At 34.9% G+C, this 19211-nt stretch overlaps 1 protein-coding gene across 1 annotated transcript in view; it reads right to left on the bottom strand.

Moving 5' to 3' along the window:
• Window positions 1–4476: 4476 nt before the first annotated feature.
• The window catches only part of LOC144443565 (MAU2 chromatid cohesion factor homolog), a 16305-nt gene continuing 1570 nt past the window's right edge, over window positions 4477–19211 (bottom strand). Inside the window, exons 4-16 of the mRNA XM_078133096.1 lie at window positions 16822–16917; window positions 15501–15623; window positions 14579–14734; window positions 13545–13620; window positions 13098–13171; window positions 12403–12597; window positions 11081–11224; window positions 10237–10320; window positions 8897–9021; window positions 7908–8019; window positions 6960–7050; window positions 6210–6337; window positions 4477–4883 (exon numbers count right to left, since the gene is read on the bottom strand). Of these exons, the coding sequence (XP_077989222.1) occupies window positions 4821–4883; window positions 6210–6337; window positions 6960–7050; window positions 7908–8019; window positions 8897–9021; window positions 10237–10320; window positions 11081–11224; window positions 12403–12597; window positions 13098–13171; window positions 13545–13620; window positions 14579–14734; window positions 15501–15623; window positions 16822–16917 (1467 nt within the window). The 3' untranslated portion in view covers window positions 4477–4820. The remainder of the gene's footprint in view (window positions 4884–6209; window positions 6338–6959; window positions 7051–7907; window positions 8020–8896; window positions 9022–10236; window positions 10321–11080; window positions 11225–12402; window positions 12598–13097; window positions 13172–13544; window positions 13621–14578; window positions 14735–15500; window positions 15624–16821; window positions 16918–19211) is intronic.

The following is a 19211-nucleotide window of genomic DNA, read 5'->3' as shown; positions in this document are numbered from 1 at the left end:
ATTTTTTTCATGTGTGAGTGTCTAGTTCAGGTTTTCCAATGTTTTCCATATGGCCTTTGTGTCATTTATTCCTTCCCATCAGATGTACAGCCATTACAGATTTGAAGAACAGTTTTATATTGTCTTTTTAAGTTGACGTCAGTTTCCACATCCACTATTTCTCCTGAAACTTCACAATTTTTTCTCAAATACGTAAAAAAAAAGTTTAGGGTTGGCAGTGAAAAAATAGGTGGGGTCGGGTAACCGGAACCAAACAACTATTTTTTTAGGCCCAAGAGGCGGCAAGCAGCAGTACAGTGCATATACCAATATTTCTGGCAAAACTAAGCAATGAAGTGCATGTCTTATACTTGCTCACATTTGTTAGAGGGGTAAATCAAATGGGGTTATTTATACACGTGATATATACTTGACTGGCAGAGCGTTTGCTTCTAACAATTTTGAATGATTCTCAATAATTCCAAAGTTTCTACACAGCCAATTCAAGCCTGTGGCATCTGAATTTCCCCTTTACTTTATTTTTTTCTGAAATGGTGGTGAAACTTGCAAATAGGATTTACTATAGTATAAATACAATCACCAGCTGCTCACACTTGCAAAGTAGCTAAAGGAAGCATGATCACCCTATGGTGTTTGCATCTTACCATAGCTACAGCAGACAAACACATCAAAACATCACTGAATTACATATAAACCTACTCAATGTTACAGATACAGTATTTCAAATGTGGGCATTTTTGGTTGCAGGCTAAACTCAAAACATCACAGAGACCAAATGTGAGTCCCTGATAAAGTTTACAACATACAGTCAATGAAACTGCAATCTGATTAAAATCTGATGTGGTGAATGCAGCTAGATGTCTTTATTTACCTCTATTTCCATCATTTTGTGTCGTTTGTTTTGTTCCGGGTGATCGCTGCCTTCCCACATCTGACCCTGTGTAATAGAAAATCTTGTTTTGAACTCGCGCTTTTGAGTAGCCAATCAGGTTGAGCGATACATTGGCAGCTGTTCACACTGGAGAAATTGAAAAAACAAACATACACACCGAGAAATTGCGTTGACGACACGACCTGTCATTGGTAGCGCAATCTCTCAGAATGATTTTGAAAGAATCGTGCTGATTGGTTGAAGAAACCTTTCAAGATCCTTGAAATTCAAACAAGATTTTCTATTACACAGGGTCAGATGTGGGAAGGAGGCAATCATCACACACAGAACGATGGAAATAGAAGTAAATAAAGACATCTAGCCGCTTTCACCACATCAGATTTTAATCAGATTGATTAGCACATGTAAGCAGGAACCCCAATATGTTTACACTGTGCCATGTAAGTACAAGCACAGACAAGAAATTCAATGACAGCGCTGGTCACAAACAATCTACTAGTTAATGATTCCCCATGAAATGCAAATGGCAGTTCTGCCAACAAAAGATAGCTGTGTGGTTGTCAGGTATTAGCATAACAAGTATGAACATCTCCTATAGTTCACTGGTACCTTGGATAACTTGAGTGGTACATATATAAAATATCCAATAGCTTGAGGGGTATCCTATGCCACATCCAGTGCACATTCAGCATGATGCCATATCCAACTGCTTGAGGAGCACACATATGCCATATCCAGCAGCTTGAGGGGTACATACATCATATCAAACCATTAGTAGGATGCCACGTCTACCATATCCAAGAGCTTGACTAGTAGACATATTGCTTGATATAAAGGCCATGCATTGGTACTCTCACAGTAGTCTTCCTTCAATACTATCACCATGTGATGGATCAATCTAGCTGAGATGATCATTATCTGTAAACAGACTATTTCTGTGTGGTAACATTTTTGAGATTTGTTTAACTGACCACATTCATTATGAATCCTACTTGGTGTACCAGACTGTAGAAAGGGACCTATGTGTTTTAACTCTCCTGAATTATCGAGGATATTCGATTGATTGATTGATTGATTGATTGGAAATGCATTGCAAAATATGGTGTGCCATGACATGGACTTCCATTAAAATGCATACACATCCAGTTGTCGTGGTTACATGAAGCTACATGTAAATTCTCAAAAGTGGCTGGCATGAAAGGACCTTTCTGATTGGTCTTCAAGTTGCTGTTGCCCAGATACTCCTGGTTTGAAAATGTTTTTCATAAGAAAAAACCAGTATGTTGAGTGAGATAGGCAAGTCTCTGGGCTAATATGATGCAAGACAATTATATTTTTGCATCACGTAGGGTACAAGTGAGTGTACACAATGCTTTCATGATTAGGAATGGAGAATAGAGAATCCTTGATAATTCAAGATTATGTTTCACAAAAAAGTTTCACGTCTGCTGAATGATGTTGAGTTTTAAGATAAAAAGTTAAACCATAATAGTTCTTATGGTAGAAAGTAAATGTGAAATCAACTTTTGGAAATATTCACAATTTCTTGCTCACCGTTTGTCTATGTTACTGTAACAGACTTTGCATAAGACTTCAGAAGGCTGGTTTTGGAATCTTTTTATTTTGCATGAAAATTAGTACTTGAGGCACATCTTATACAGAAAAGACATTTCCAGTATGATTAATTCAATATTTAACATTGATCACTTTTTTTGTTGCCGTATTGGTTGAAGTATGACCACTGGCTGAATCACAACAACAGGTATATGTTAATTAAGAGCTATAAATAACTAGAGGTCATGGGTCACATTTCAGTCAAAGGTCACCAATGTGAGAGGGAGGATAGCAATGCATTGTACACCTGATTCTTACAATAGAATGAACAATAGAATGAACAATCACAACATGATTTTTGAGAAGAATGACTTGGATCAATACTTGGCAGCAAAATTACCTAACTGCTCCCCGATCATTTGTTGGCCTTTTGGTACAAGATTTAGTCTGGTAATGTGCTCACAGTAGCAATACACAATAGTATAGTTGTAAAGGCAGCAAGTTCATTACGACGTCTGAGAAAGTAAACCCTATTTTTCAAACATTTTCATAGGGTTTCCAACCAAACTTATGCCAAAGTAAATAGGAAAGTATTTCAGTTTTACAGTAGTTAATTCGAACTGAACAAAATGGTCAAATTTTTTTAAAGAAATTCATTCACTGAGACATATTTTAACACCATAAAAGAGATGTGTAACACTTCTTAGTACTTTCAGGCAAAAATAATGAAGCCTCGCATTTATTTGAATATAGAACTGGATAAAAATGACTAACAAGTATCTATTTTATGGGTATACCTTGAAGAAAAACAGTAGAATAATCCAGAAACAACAATTATACTTACATCTTGGCTGAAATTAGGACAAAACGGTGGCAAAACTTAGCAAGGGGCAGGGTTTTATTTTCAATTTTTAGAAGGAATGAACGATCCTTCGATATAAGATTATTTTTTCTCTTTTGTAAAAATGACTACTAATTGAAGAAAATCCGTGAAAGCTGCCTTGATTGTACTATAAAATATTGTATATTGCTACAAGAAATTGAATGTACATTATTTTACACAATTTGTGTCTTTTTTTTTTTTCCCAGTTTGTCCTGTCTATGTATGATGAAATTGACAACACAACAAAGTAGTAATGATGACTAACATAACACAAATAATTCAAAGTGAAAAAAGTTACAAAAAAATATATTACATAGCACAGATTTGGAACATTGTTGGCAAGAAAGAAAAGGTTACGTACAGTGAGGCAAAATCATAACAAGATGTTTTTTGACGAATTGTTAAAACACCGAATTAGTTCCTGATTAGGTTTCTCACAAAAGACTAATGTCAATTATTTATTTCGATTTCTTCACATGATTTTTCTCGAACAATATCTATGAATCGAATTGGTTTATTTATAATGAAGAAATTCAACTGCAGTGTTGTGTTTCAAGCTGGCATATCAAAACTGAAATGATCACATCCAACAATTTCACATATAAAGTTGAAAACTGCCATCAGCAAGCTAAAAAATCTGTCATACCCACCCATGTTACTATTTAGCATGGTACAGCCCCCATCATACTGAATACACGGGTCATTCCATTTTCAAAAAAAGAGGGACGAATGACCACAAAATTCCTGTATAAACATATAAACTACGCTGTATTTACATTTTTCTACAGATAAGTAAGGAATGAGACACAGGATTTCCAAAAAAAAAAAAATTAATTCCAATTTTTTTTTAAGTCTAGAAGATATCATAAAAAATATACTATTCCATCAGGGTTAAAGAACTAAACACACTTAGACTCTGCACAAATCACGTTACTGTGTTCAACAACACAGAATGAAACACCATAACACTATTTACAATAAATACAGTCTTTTTCATGCATATTGAGAACTGAAATAACAGTCTGTCCAAATTATTTCTATTCTAGCCCCTTTGTGAAAAAAATTGTCGACTAGCTCAGAAATAGTCACGATTTTATCCTTGACATCCCCCCTCCCCTACCCCCTCACCCCCAAATGCGTACACAAAATAATGCAGCGCTACTTTAACATGTGCTATCTACAGTTAACGCATTCAAGCCATCTATTACTCCTATTACTGTACGTTGAAAAAAGTGGGGGAAAATATATCTTCTAATTTCTATTTTTTGATACTGAAGTCCATTTATTTCTGTCTTTACACAAAAAAAGTCTACTATGAGCAAAAGTACTGAGACAGAAAATGGTTTGATTTATATTTGTACAAAATATGGAAACTCTTCTTGTGGGCCCAGCTTGGAATATTTACAGAGTGGCAAAAGAAAACACTGGTAGTTAGTTATAAAGTTGCCTTAGTACAGAGAGACATGAGATTTGATGACATGTCAACCTGTTTTACAGTAGGCTGGCACTGGCGCCATCTGGTGGCTGTTGTACAGGACATGGCCCTTCTGTCCACTGTAGGGAAAAGAAACAAAGACAAGCAATTTAGTACAACTACCGACATCAGACCTTAGGATGCACAGAACCTGTCACAAACAAGGAAAGTAAACAAATGAATTGGATTAATAAAACGTGACACAGCAGGTTGAACAGCAGAGACTTGTATTACATTTCATGGTTTGATAAGAACAGTTTTATGGCCTCTTTATGTGTACATGAATGAAATGCTAGGGGAACTTCTAACTTGTTTGTAACCGTGACCTATTATGTAAAGAGGCCATACAACTGTTCTTATCAAATGATGAAATGTAATATAAGTATCTGTACTTCCAACATGCTGTGCCACATGTTATCAATCCAATTCACTTGTTTGCTTTCCTGTTTGACACAGGTTCCTTTCCATTAGTCTGTAAGGTACGCCGTGACGGGGTGCCCTCAACCATCGGCCAACCCCTAACACAGAGGAGGCCGGTGAGGGTGAAACGTCACGACGTATCTTACAGTCTACCTTTCCATCTGATGTTGGCAGTTGTAAATTTTTAATTTTCAGTATCTAAGCTAACATTTTACCTCATCCTAGAGGTCAAAATAGAACATGGAGATCAAGTTATTCTTACGTGCACATATAATAATGCAATTGATAAATGGACAGGAAGTCATGATGTAGACCAAGAAATCATATGGTCATTATTCCTATGACATGGCTAGGGGGTCAAATTCTATTTCAAGTATTATGAGAATTAACAGTGAAAATTGCAAGTACTTAGGTGAGAAAATTACAATGAACTTGTCTGTGTAGCCTGTAGGTCCTTGTGTTGACTACAAACATCAACTCACCTGTATAAGGGTGACCCTATGTTTTTAAAGTTTCTCATTACCTTTTCATAGCAACTATGCATGGGTTGGATTATTTTTCACACAAAAAAGTTGAAAAAAATACAAAATTGTCTTTGTGTTTCTCTGCCTCTCCTTTTCCTCCTCTCTATCTTCTTTTTATTGAATTCCTGGTAACAAGCCCTTTCCCAGCTTCTGTACACAATTGACATGTTTTCAGGCTCACTACTTGAATAAATTCCGTCATGAAGGAATTGCTCTGTTCATGAACAAGTGCCGTTGCCGCCACCATGACTGTAGTTGACACTGACAGTCAAGACAATTGCTTATTGTTGCCAGAGATGGTGCTGTTCCACAAATTATTAAGGGTGAGCAAAAATAATTTTTTTTATTTTGATGTCAGAGCTGAAAATTTGGGTCGGTCGGGTAATGAGAAACAGGAAAAAAATGGGGTCACCCTAAGCTGGTGTTCTGATGACTTTGATTAAACTACAAACATCAACTCACCTGTATAAGCTGGTGTTCTGATAACTGTGTTGACTGGAAATGGTCTTTGAGTAGCTGAGATGAGAATGAAGTGTGCATTTGATATCCCTCTGATTCCCTGATTGGATCTCCACTTAGCTGGTACAAATCTAGTAATTTCATAAATAAATAAAAAATCATAAATTTACATATTTGTAAACTGAAATAGAAATACAAAAAAAAAACAAATACAAACAATCCGTTCTGTTTTCACACAGAACAGTTCATCGATATCAGAAATTTCCTAACCAGTCTTAGGAATATGAAGATTGACATGTCAAATGTCAAAATCTGCTATGGTAGATATACATACTGTCAATATTATTTATTTTGATGCTGGATATATTTTAGCTGGATATTTGCAATAGTTTGATTTTTTCTACAGATATAATGCCCACTAACATACTGGACTGTGTGGAAAAAACCACTGAATATGTACTCGTTTTTACAATGAAAAGTTGCACTCTAGATAAGCATATCAATAACAAGCACTGCTGCTGTGAATCTGACTCTAAAATAGATGCCCACTGGCATGGGAGTGTCATCAGAAAACATTTTTTTGTCATATTTTTGAAAAAATAAATCATTTACATGATTTATTTATACTCAGCAATTCATTAGAGTTTCAGCAAAAAATATGGTGTATTTTTCAACTAGCATTCTACCAAATATTATCTTTTCAAATATTGTGTAGATTATAGTTTATTTTTGAGGATTTCATAGTAACATTACCTTTTAGAAGTGCTGACGCCCAAAGCTGCACGTGAACATCTGGAATTTTACTTGCAAGTTGCATTGCTGGCATGACCATATTTAGACTCTCCTAAAATTGGTGGTATGAATAAAAATTAAAATAGAAAATAGTTTATGATATGATTTATATTAGTATTCAGTACTCATACTCCTGAAGTTGGAATAAATATCCTTTGTGTCTCTCCTTGATTGCTAACGAGTGAAATTTCCCACTATTTAAGTAATAGTCATGAAAAACATGAGAGTAAACTACACTGTAACAACTTTCGTCATTCACTTGGTTTAACTTTATCTGAAAAGGAGAATTTACTTTATTTAAACCAAGTCCACACAACTACCGTAGATGTTGTTTTTTACCCCAAGGTGGCATAAATGCTTTTCGAAGCACAGAAATGTGAAAACTGTAGCAATGATAAAACTATCTAGGGTTGTAAAATAAATCAGAAAACTGTGATCAATACATCATAATAACCACCAGACAATCATTATACAATGTAAATGTATGTCAATACAATCAATTATCAAATTGCTAATTCTCAAAAATCCTGATTTTTCCTTATCTCAACACAAAATAAAAGCTATCAGTCTATTTGATTGACTTACGTGTATTGCCCAATGATAAACCAACATATTTTTATCTCTACATAATTTTTTTTTTTTTTTTTGTTATTGTGAAACTCAGAGTCATACCCACCCAAATTTGTCTTAATTATTTGCATGTCTGGTCCATGGACTTTGATTAGTTCCTAGGGAACTATTTCCATGGCCCTCACCAAAAATGTTCTTTCTGTTGCTTTCAGAGTTTGTGTATATATTTTTCTTCACTGGTGGAATAAATTTCATTTTGATTCCATTAAATTCAATTCAATAAAAAGATATGGCCCAATGTACACATGTACAAGCTGTTTGTTTGTTTGTTTGACTTACCCTTGTATTGCCCAATGATAAAAAGATATGGCCTAAAAGCACAAGTGAACAAGCCGTCAATCTGTTCAAATCTTCTGTATTTGACATCTTTAATGTCTCTCTCAGATACCTCCTGTGAAATAACAAACACAAACCATCCCTAGATTAATCATACATACCAATTTACCATACAGTATTCACTATAGCTTACACTGGCTTTCATTTTGGAAACTTTTTCCCTAAAGGTCAGAAATGGAAATTGTTTGGAATCAAATTACCAGTACTACAAAATAATGAAGGCTTTCACAAACAAAAGATATATCCTCCTGATAATGGTGTTTATATGACAGCTACTGCCAACCTATGGAAACCTTGGGTAGACTTTCAGGTAGTTCAGCAGTTTATGCTGACTGCTTAAACTGTTGTGGCATCACACCTTCTCTAATACTACCAGTAACAGTAAGTGAAATTATCAAACAAATCCTACATCTGGAAAACTGAAAACATTTCAAAACAAAATTTGGACAAAATTTGTCTCACGCTACCACATTTTGACAGTAGAACACAATATGGGGCATAGTATCATGAGTACACTCGGACAAGAATGGGTAGATACTTGAACTATTCCATGTCTGGGCTATGTTGATTATTAACCTTGTAGAACATTCAATAGTGAGAAAAACACTATTTTACAGCACATTTTAGGAAAACTTACGTTATCAATAAATGTTCATAGAAAATTGCAACAAAATCAAATCTGCATCTTGCAGTGAACTGATAGTCGTAAAAATAAACAAAATGTGGTGTGGTGTGGTGAGGTGAGGTGTGATGTGGTGTGGTGCAGTGTGATGTGATGTGGTGGGCTGGGATGTAATGTGGTGTGGTGTGGCATGGGGTAGTGTGGTGTGTTGTGGTGTGGTGTGGTGTGGTATGGCTAATTATCAGCTGTTCTATCTATGGTGCTATTGTCTACAGATATCAACTGTATGATTTTGAACACTGCAACTTACTTTGCATCGTTATATCTGTTTTGAAAGAATGACTGGAGACCTTTCACATAAAATGCCGCTGCCTTGAGACTGTGTGAACTTGTCCGGATATTCTCAGGCTGTATTCTTTCAAGCAATGATACTGCCTGTAGACGAGTGAAAGAAATAACAATATTAAAAAACTGTCAAAAACACAAGTTTTCTGTTCAGATCTCTTACAATACAGTCACACTGGTCTTAATGCCTATATTGCAATCTGCAGGTTGCTGATTCGAGCCATGTCACTGCACTTGGTCTCATTATAGCTAGATTTGAACTAGAATTGTGCCCCAGTCAATCCAGCTGTATACCTGGTAGAACAGAGGTTGCAATGTGAATGTTTTAATTTACCATATGCGTTTCAAAGGCTGCAATGGATTGTATGCTCCCCAGGGAGAGGATGAATTTATATAGGCCATTACGCCACTATTGGTCTGTGTCATGGGGGTAATAATAATTAATGGTACAGTGTTATGATGAAAACCTTCACTGTGGAAGGTACTTTATAGATGTGTACCATTACCAGGGCATAATAATACCATACTCAAACCAAGTTATTGTCTTTGAACAGAAAATATGGATTATATACCCTTGCTGTTCTACGTCATGACAACCCGTGTCTACATGCATATCACTGGTTTTGCAGTGATCGAACTACGAGTTAAAAAGGTTCCAAATCATCATTATTTTTCTCGATTTTTCATAAATTATGCTTGAGGAGGTATAGTTATATTATTCTTCAATATTTTACTTCATTCAGCCAGAAAAATACTAGTGACCTAATGGCTTTGTAACTACTTGTCTAGCAACTCATAGTGACAAGGCCCCTTAGGTCACTTGATTTTCCTCAGCTGAAAGAAGAAAAGTATTGGGGAATACTAACTAATTATTACATATCTTGTATCATGGTATAATTTCCCAAGTCATTCCCACTAGATTGAAAATTGTAATAATGTGTATGTGAGAAAATTTTGTTACTACATCTTTATACAACATTTTATATCAATATATTATTTTGTTGTCAACATTTTGAGAGGACACAAATTTTCTTCTTTTATATTTTGACTAAATATGTCACCAGCCAGGTCCCAAGAAGGAGAAATAAGTAGGATCAGAAATTGCAACCAAAAACAGTGCCAATGGCACTGCAGCACAACTAAGGACACCGAGTCGATGCTGCTCCTTTCCTTCGAACAATTTCCAAACTTAACACCCAAATTATCATCCCACAGATTATCATTATAATTGGCTGAACATTTTTTTTTTGTACTTAGGTCAGTTGTGTTAAAAAAGTAACAACTCTAACTTAGACTTTATCTTACCTCTTGTTGTCTGTTTCCACACCTGAGATATACTATAGCAAGATTTAATGATATAAATATCCACAGTTCTGTTTGCGTTGTTAACTGAAACAAAGGAAGAAATACAAATAAAAACATTATAGCAGTTCTAATAGTACTTAAAGTCTGTGAAACATATGGCATTTCACAATTACATAATTTTTTAATTATTGGCCGCCATATTCAAATGTGTAATTTATAGTTCATAGCTGTCATTTTTCATTTAAAAGAGGATGATGTAACTTAGAAATATAGTGAGAGAGAAAATATAATATTTGGGGAAAATCTGTGTTGTCCAGTAAAGTCAAACTAAACAATAATAATTTTCACTTTCAGCGTGACAAATTTCATCAAACCAAAACCATAATATAACGGCACTAGACAAAGTTGTTTAATCATTTTCCAGTGAATATTCATGACTCCTACATGCCCATGTGTCTCATTGTAAAACACCTCTCATGAATATTCATTATGTAAACACGAATATATTATTTTTACTGACTCCCATAATGCACTAGGCAACAGGGAAGATATCCTATAGAGGCACAAGATCAACTTGATGTTTCTCTGAAATTGTTTAGTATTTGTAGGTGATGTAAAATCGTGAAATGACTCTCCAGAACCTTTAGTTTATGAAAAAGTGACTCTCCAGAACCCATAGTTTATGAAAAAGTGACTTTCCAGAACCCATAGTTTATGAAAATGCTTTTATTTCTTGGGGTGATATTCCCCTTAACAATGACAGTAGTCTTTTGTTTTGGGTTGTTGATGGTCTAGCGGTCAGAAGAGTTCTATTCATTTTGTTATAGGATGTAGTCATACTTACTCTACAGGCTGTGGTAAACTGTGCCTCTGCACTCTCCATACAGTTCATGGACATTGAATATAAACCTAATAACGTGTGAAGCTGAGCTCCATGTGTTGTAAATAACTTAGGCTGTTGTTGACAGACTTGACATGCTTGTGAAATCTGTCCAAGAAAAAAAATGCAATTACATTTTTGAGTGTGATTAGGTTTTTTGAAAAGACTTAATTCAAATTTTAACAATAAATTTATGGTTTCCCCAAAGTTAAAATTGCCATGCATAAATAAGAAGAGAGATAAGTTATTAAGTTTTGAGACTTACAGATGATAGAGTTAAGAATAATGTTTTTCAATTTTTTTATCACAGATCTGTGCTCTTATTTAGTGATTGACTATTTTCTTTTTTTGGTTAAACCCTTATGGTGACAATTTTTTTGAATGTTTGAACATCAGCGGAAGAAAAAACACACATTTCAAAATCAGTTTGATTTCAAGCATGAATGTTATCATTTTAAATCATACATTGTATGATCACAATCACTACATGGTTACAACTTTCTCTGATGAAGTTATGCAGGAAGCCAAGACCAGATTGTCACCTGGGACTCATCCTTTGACCAGATATTGAACTCAACTTGGATAGTTATATCATACAGCAAAGAGTTCTTATCTTGTTTTTCCAAATCAAAATCATTTGGGATCATATTGTCTGCTGTACATACAACTTAAAACCTGACTAAGTTCGACAGCAGCTATTATACTATGCACATGCTAAGTTGAACAGAAAAATATGGAATTTACACCATGGTCATTCTATATCCTGACAACACGCATCTATGTCACGACAATACGTGTCTATGTCACTGGTTGATTCATTACATGTGCCTTCATTAAAATTGTCTGCATTATCAGTTACCCCAAAGTCGCTAGTACAATAAAGAGCTTTCTGGTTGGTCAATAAGTTACAGTATTTTTGGCCATGTGAGGGCATGCTACATACATGAAAATTATATGTCTGTGTCTTCAAGGATGTATACAGAATTACAGTTTTTTTTGCTAAGAGCCAGGAACCATGGTAACAGGAAGGGGTAAATCTGGTAAAACTGGCACACTTTCCCATACACTATACTGCCCTTAACAAAAACACTGGAATTAAAATGGAAAATAACCCCCTGATAAGTCAGAACATCTACATCCCCAATTATGAAATTAATGATGAAATCCACACCACCAATAATGAAATATACACAACCAATAATGAAATATACACCACCAATAATGAAATATACATATACACCGTTAACAATGAAATCTACACCACCAATAATGCAATCCATACATACCTCTTGTATTGCCAGTGACTTGTTCCCCATGACTAACCTACACATTATAATATGCTCTAATAACATGAGTTGAAATGCTGATAATATAGGATGGGAGTCTAGAATCTTCAGTTTGCCAATCTGCAGTAAGGCTTTGTCTGTGTACTTCTGTGCTTTGTCCATATAACCAGCCTGCATTGAGTGCATGACAGTTACCTAGAAAGTGAAAAATTACATCGTGTATGAGAATACAGTATTATCTACACTCTCATTTTATACATAAGTTCTCATTGCGTTTATATTCATGTTATGGGCATTATAGTTTGTATATTTAGGCAGATATTTGTAAGAAATAGAAGAGAAGACCCTTACAAAAGGACCTTCTTAAGATCAAGTGCTGTTAAAAGGTTATGGCTATGGCAGTATTAGGGGCCCTGCAGCTACAAGCTAATGACGTCATGAAAGTCATGGGTCCTAAGTTACTCTATATCCCCTGTCACCTTCTAAACTGTATCCATGGAAGTAACAACCTGTGTTTTTCATTCTCATCTATTTGTGCACATTTTGGCTGATGTAGCACTGTTTAAACACATCCAATACGACTGTTACAAATCAGCCTCTGTATCCTCTCTATGGAACATTTCAATTTTTACCATCACAAAGAACAAGACAGCATAGACTGTACGCTAATTTAGTACACAGCATGTGTGACTTACCAAATATACAAGCACACACATATGTTCCTTTGGTAACCAATGAAAAAGATCGGCTGGATTACTAGAAAGGGGTTCTGAAAAAAAAAATTTGGAAAATGAAGGAGTTAGTTCACGATTTATCACATTTTTACATTTATCACAAATTTACAAAGTTGTTACAAATTTACATAGTTATCATTCCTTGAGATCTACGGAATACATCAAATAACTTTTCGTATCAAAGATACTAAAGTACTCTGGATGCCAACTGTGGTTTAACAACAGTCTGGTCAAAGTCCCCTCAATCAGCACAGAAAGTTGTTCATCTACCCAGTGAACCCCAACTGTTATAGTGACATAAGTGAAGTAAAGATATAAATTGTAACGATACTGTATAGGATTAGGAACTAGACTATAGTAATAGAAACTTGCCAAACTACTACAGTTAAAATGACAATGGGTACTTACCGTCATCTGAATGTAACACTGTTATAGTCTGTATTGATTGTTGTAATTGTTTAAGACATGGTTTCACACTCTTAACCTGTGTGTCGTTAAATAACACAGATATCAAATTATTAAGCATTATGGTGATCAAATGTAATGTCATGGATATGTTACCACCCTTTTTCCTGAAGTGTCTAAGTTTAGACTCAGTCCTAGGTCAGCTAAACATTATAAATTGTGATTATTACATCATATTTGCTTCATATTTTCATGAAAACATGCCATAACTGAGAATAACAGAATAATGTAACAATAATTGACATTAATGTAGCAGTAACAGAATAAAGTAAGAATAACTGAAAATAACCTAGTAACTAAGAATAATGGCGATAACAGGAGAACGTAGCAATAACTGAGACCAATGTAGCAATAACTGAGAATAATGTAGTAATAAGACTAATGTAGCAATTAACTTTAGAATAACAGCAATAATAAGAACACAGCAAATTAACTGAGAATAGTGTAGCAATAACTGAGAATAATGTAATATCAGAATAATGTAACAATAACTGACATTCATGTAGCAATAATCGACTGATGTAGCAATAACTGAGAATAACGTAGCAATAACTAAGAATGTTGGAGCAATACAGAATTTTTTATAATGTAGCAATAATAGAATAATGTAGCAATAACTGAGGATAATGTTATCTACATGTTTTTTTTCTAGAGAAAGCTTAACTGTAATATTTCACCAGCTAAGGTCAATCAGTATGCTCATTTTGAACATACAGGTATCTTACAAAGATTGTGCATGGCTGCCCTCTACGATGATTCAAACACTGTGACAATTCAAAGAGCCTGAAAACACTAAATATATAGGCTTACAAGACAACCACCTCGATTAGTACAGATTGTCAAGTGTCCCTAACTTGTAAGTCTTATTCAGTGAAGTAAATCTAGACATATTACAATACTTGAACAGCTTAGGGTGATTTTTTGAAGGATATACCTTTCAACAAATATTTGGACATACAGAGTTTCAGTCTGCTTACCTGGCCAGCAAGAAGAAAATGACAAACTTGTAATATGAGAAAGAAAACTTTAAGTGATTCTTGCTGTGTTGGATTGCCAGTAAATGACTCTATTAGCGTCCCACACGTTGACAGCACTTGGTGTACTTCAGTTAATTTCTTATCTAGCAGTAGGAGCTGAGGAGAAAACAACACACATAGAATTCAAATCTCATGTAATGGAATTTACAGTACATGGAAAGATGAGATCAAATCAGAGGACTGGCCTTCGTATTTAGAGTCTCAATATCAAGAACAGAAGGCATTGTTCTCCCCAGAACTGTGTGATATTTACATAACAAAGGGATATTGTTATGTAAATTATGATATGTCATTCTCAGCAAATCGTAGGGTGAAACCAGTAATTCCATACAGGCTGTGGGACAACCCTGATCTGAAGTGTTGTTTTACAGTGTAATGTACTCTGGTAAGGGTTACTGAACAAAATAAAATACACATTTTTACAGAAGAATGCATTTTTGTAGACTGTGGACACCACTGTGGGTGCACTTCTCCTCCCTTTCTATGGGCAGGGATGACCACAGGGATGCCCCAGGTGACATATTTTGTCAAGCATTTTTGGTGAAGAAAATTATAATCATAGATTTTTACTACTTGGCATATTTCTGGGAGCTGAAAACAAGGAATATAACCCTACAACTATAATTACATAATACATGAATTCATGTGAATCTCAAGACTACAACATTGTCACTATGAACAATTTGACAAAAATAAAGAACACACATCAAAACAGATACTCAAGTGAGTGTTAAGACAGGCTCAATTATCTGTAATATCAACACATTACGACAAACTTTTCGACAAACAAAATTATGTTTCGATCTGGATGACATTGAGCTTGAACTTGAAAACAATATGATGCTGTTATTACAAAACTTACCATTCCTTTGCTGAGAAGGAACAAGCATCTTGAGTAATCAGAACGAGCCATGCAGGCGTAGTCTGCTCCCACACCAAGTAATTCACAGGCTGATATAATGTCTTTCTCAAACGCATGGATTTGCTGTGCAGATCAAAAACAAACACATATGGGGATTTACAGTCAGCTTCAAAACAAACAGATGAACCTTCCTTATGGTCCCTCATCATTGCTATTATTACACAAGATTTTTTTTTCAAATAGAAAATGAAACAAGTCAAAAGAATGCCAGAATTTCAATTTCAGCTTCTCACTTCAGTGGTATCTAACCCGAGCAAAAAATAATGTCTCAGAAACACCTCAGGAATACATAGATTTTTATAATCCACCACTTCAAAATTGCTCTAAACAGCACCCATACATCATATGTTCAACTGTTGGGGGCGCTGTTTGATAATCACATTTGCCTAAGCTAATCAGAAGGAGAGTTTCAATCTTATCATGTCCTCGGAGAATGCCAAGTCTCCTCATGAACCGTTGCTATGACAACTGACATCTGAGTGCCCTCATCTTTGAGATGCAAATAAGAGATGAATCCTTTGAAAATAGCTGAATGGAGAATGGTCATACATCGGAGAAGCTAAAAGAGCTGAATGTAATATTACTTGCAACAGATGTATGTATGCAACGGATTTGTTAAATTTACCAGGTAAAACATCACTGCGGCAGCATAAGGTCACATCATTATGTGCCTTTTTTATTATATTTTTTTCTTCATTTTTATAAATCAAACTTTACAAAATCAGTACTTCTATAACATTACAATCAATTTAAAATAAGTAAACAAATTATGCTTTTTTCGCAAACTCAAAAATTTGAAAATTCAAACAAACAGTAGTTTGATAACAATCAATTTTTACCTAATTGGGGAAAAATAAGAAAACAAATTATATAATTTTCAAATTGTAAGATTGTCAAAGTCATATCAACTGAAAATAAAATGTCTAGATTTCAAGTTTTCCAGTACGTTGAGCAGAGTCTTCACTACTTTTATTGTATGCTTTACATTAATCTTTGTCAATCAAAAAACAGACAAAAATACTTTCCAAAGTATTTTTTTAAATACCATTGGGTAATCCTATCATAGGTATGAACAATTCTATTAACAGTAGCTTCAAGCTACATACAGACTGTGGAAAAAAAATGATCAAAACACAGAATGTGCTCTTTTCGAATGACATTTTTGGAATGTATAGAAACCCATTTCCTATTATCGCTGCCAGATCTCAGCCCACCTGGCTAGGCAGTCACAGCGACATACATTTTTAGCGGTCATACTTACAGCTAATTGGAAGAGGAGCCGACAATGCCAGTACGCAGACAGTTGTGAAACCCCTATGGCTTTCCTTAGAACGGGTTTGGCTAGGTGAAGATGATTCTGTGAAGTGATAACATTTCATTACATGTTAGACATTATGACTGCTTTGCAGTAGGTCCCCATTGTAAAAATACCTGGATCACACGAGTATTGTCAGTTTACCAATACCGATAACTTGGGGCAATATAAACTGACAACAAAAAATGAACCGAGACATTACTTGGGGTGAAATGAACTACAATATCGCATACTAATATATAACCCATTCCCATGTGTTATTAAAACTGAAATATGGAAATATAATTGATATTTCCTGGAGCTGATGAATAAAAGGCTAAAGAATTATTTGCACTCTATTAAACTAGATCTGCTATTCAGATGCTTTGCCGTACGGAATCATTACTTCAATTTATAGCAAACAAAGAAGTTTGAAAATGAAATTATTGTGACATACCAGTTTTATGGTTGCTGAATCGACAAGACTTTCATCACAGAATGACTACTCATTTGCAACTGGTTGCCATGGTAATTATGTGGACTACAAATATTGCCACATTTGAAGCTTTTGAGGACAAGTCGACAGCACTATTATTTTACAAAGAGTTCTCCCCAGCATTGAAGGTGTACTGGACAGTTATGTGATATTCATACATAATAATATTAAATTTCAAGATTCAAAATTAAGAGCATAATTTATGGAAACTTTATAAAAATTTCAAAAATTCTGCACAAAATACAAAAAGAACATTTATTTTAATTTAACCCAAAATTACTCATGGCTTATGCTTAGTACAATACTGCAATACCACAGGGTGGCCCATGGGGGGGGGGGGGGGGGGGGGGAGACTTACAGTAATAATACCTGAGGGTGGTTGGGGGAAGTGGGTGCAATAGTACAATACCTAGGGATGGGTGTGGTCTCTAATTTTTGGAGGATCTTACAACGCATAAATTGCCAAAAATGATGAATCCTCAAAATAGGAAGTCCAAGAGCTACACTGAATAATTTTACATGCACACACAGTCTCTCCTTACAGGTTTTTATAAAGTAGTGGATTTTGATATACTATGATGTCATGAAAACAATTTACATAAATAAATAACGTGACGACCAATTCCTATTGACAGGAACTTACATAAAATATAATATAATATACGTACATAATTAAGTGAAATTCATTTTAGTTTGTTAATTAGGTAACACATGACATGAATATTTGATAACTTAATATGAAATGAATATTTGGTAATTTGGAAGTTTTTGTTTCATACTGGCATGCTTGCAATCCATTGAAAAATTGATCAAGTCATTTGATTGGCCATTGTAATACAATGTGACGTTACCATTATGCGAGATTCAAGGTTCATGAACTCTGGGTGCATACTTTGATAGCACTGCTGTACACCCCTCATGATATTGACAAGACATAAGCGAAAATTTGGCATTCGTTTCCAAAAACATTTTTGACTCTGCGAGTAGAAATTTTCTTGTTATATTCATGAATTATCTACATCTATAAAGAATTAATTTCATGGCATGATGTATACCAGTCTGTTGCAGACACACATGTTGTAAACAAGATTGGTGAGTCTTAAAAGTAATAGTTCATGGAAATACACATCGATCAAATGTTTGCTACGACACCATGTAAGGTGTAGACATGCAGATATACTCCCCATTATAGCCAACCCCCACCTGAATGTGACACACTTCGCCCAATTTCAAAACACCCCAATTTCAACTCAACCCATTCCAACTCATCCCATTTCAAAACATCCCAATTTCAACTCATCAATTTCAACTCATCCCATTTCAACTCATCCCAATTTCAACTCATCCCATTTCTAAACACCCCAATTTCAACTCATCCCAATTTCAACACATCCCAAGTTTAATTCATCCCATTTCAACACACCCCAATTCCAACTCACCCCAATTTCAACACATCCCAATTTCAACACATCCCAATTTCAATTCATCCCATTTCAACACACCCCAATTTCAAAACACCCCAATTTCAACTCAACCCAATTTCAACACATCCCAATTTCAAAACACCCCAATTTCAACACATCCCAATTTCAAAACACCCCAATTTCAACACATCTCACTCTTTCAATTTCACATTGTATAGTAGTTCACAAATCATGATGTTAAAATTTATGCATTCATGTATGAAAATTGCCGGGAATGCACCGATACATGTAGTACGCCTACAAGTAAAATACAACTAAATGAGGTAGGGAGCGGGACACATGTGTGATGTATGCAAAAGTTGTAAGTTTATCACAATATCAGCCAATAATATTTTGCTTTGGTAGACTAAAATTAATGGCAAATTCACAAGTTGAAA

This window comes from Glandiceps talaboti, chromosome 12 (genome assembly GCF_964340395.1).
Source record: "Glandiceps talaboti chromosome 12, keGlaTala1.1, whole genome shotgun sequence".
Taxonomy (NCBI): Eukaryota; Metazoa; Hemichordata; class Enteropneusta; family Spengelidae; genus Glandiceps; species Glandiceps talaboti.
The sequence above is the reverse complement of the archived record's forward strand: the minus strand, read 5'-3'. Positions and strand labels throughout refer to the sequence as shown.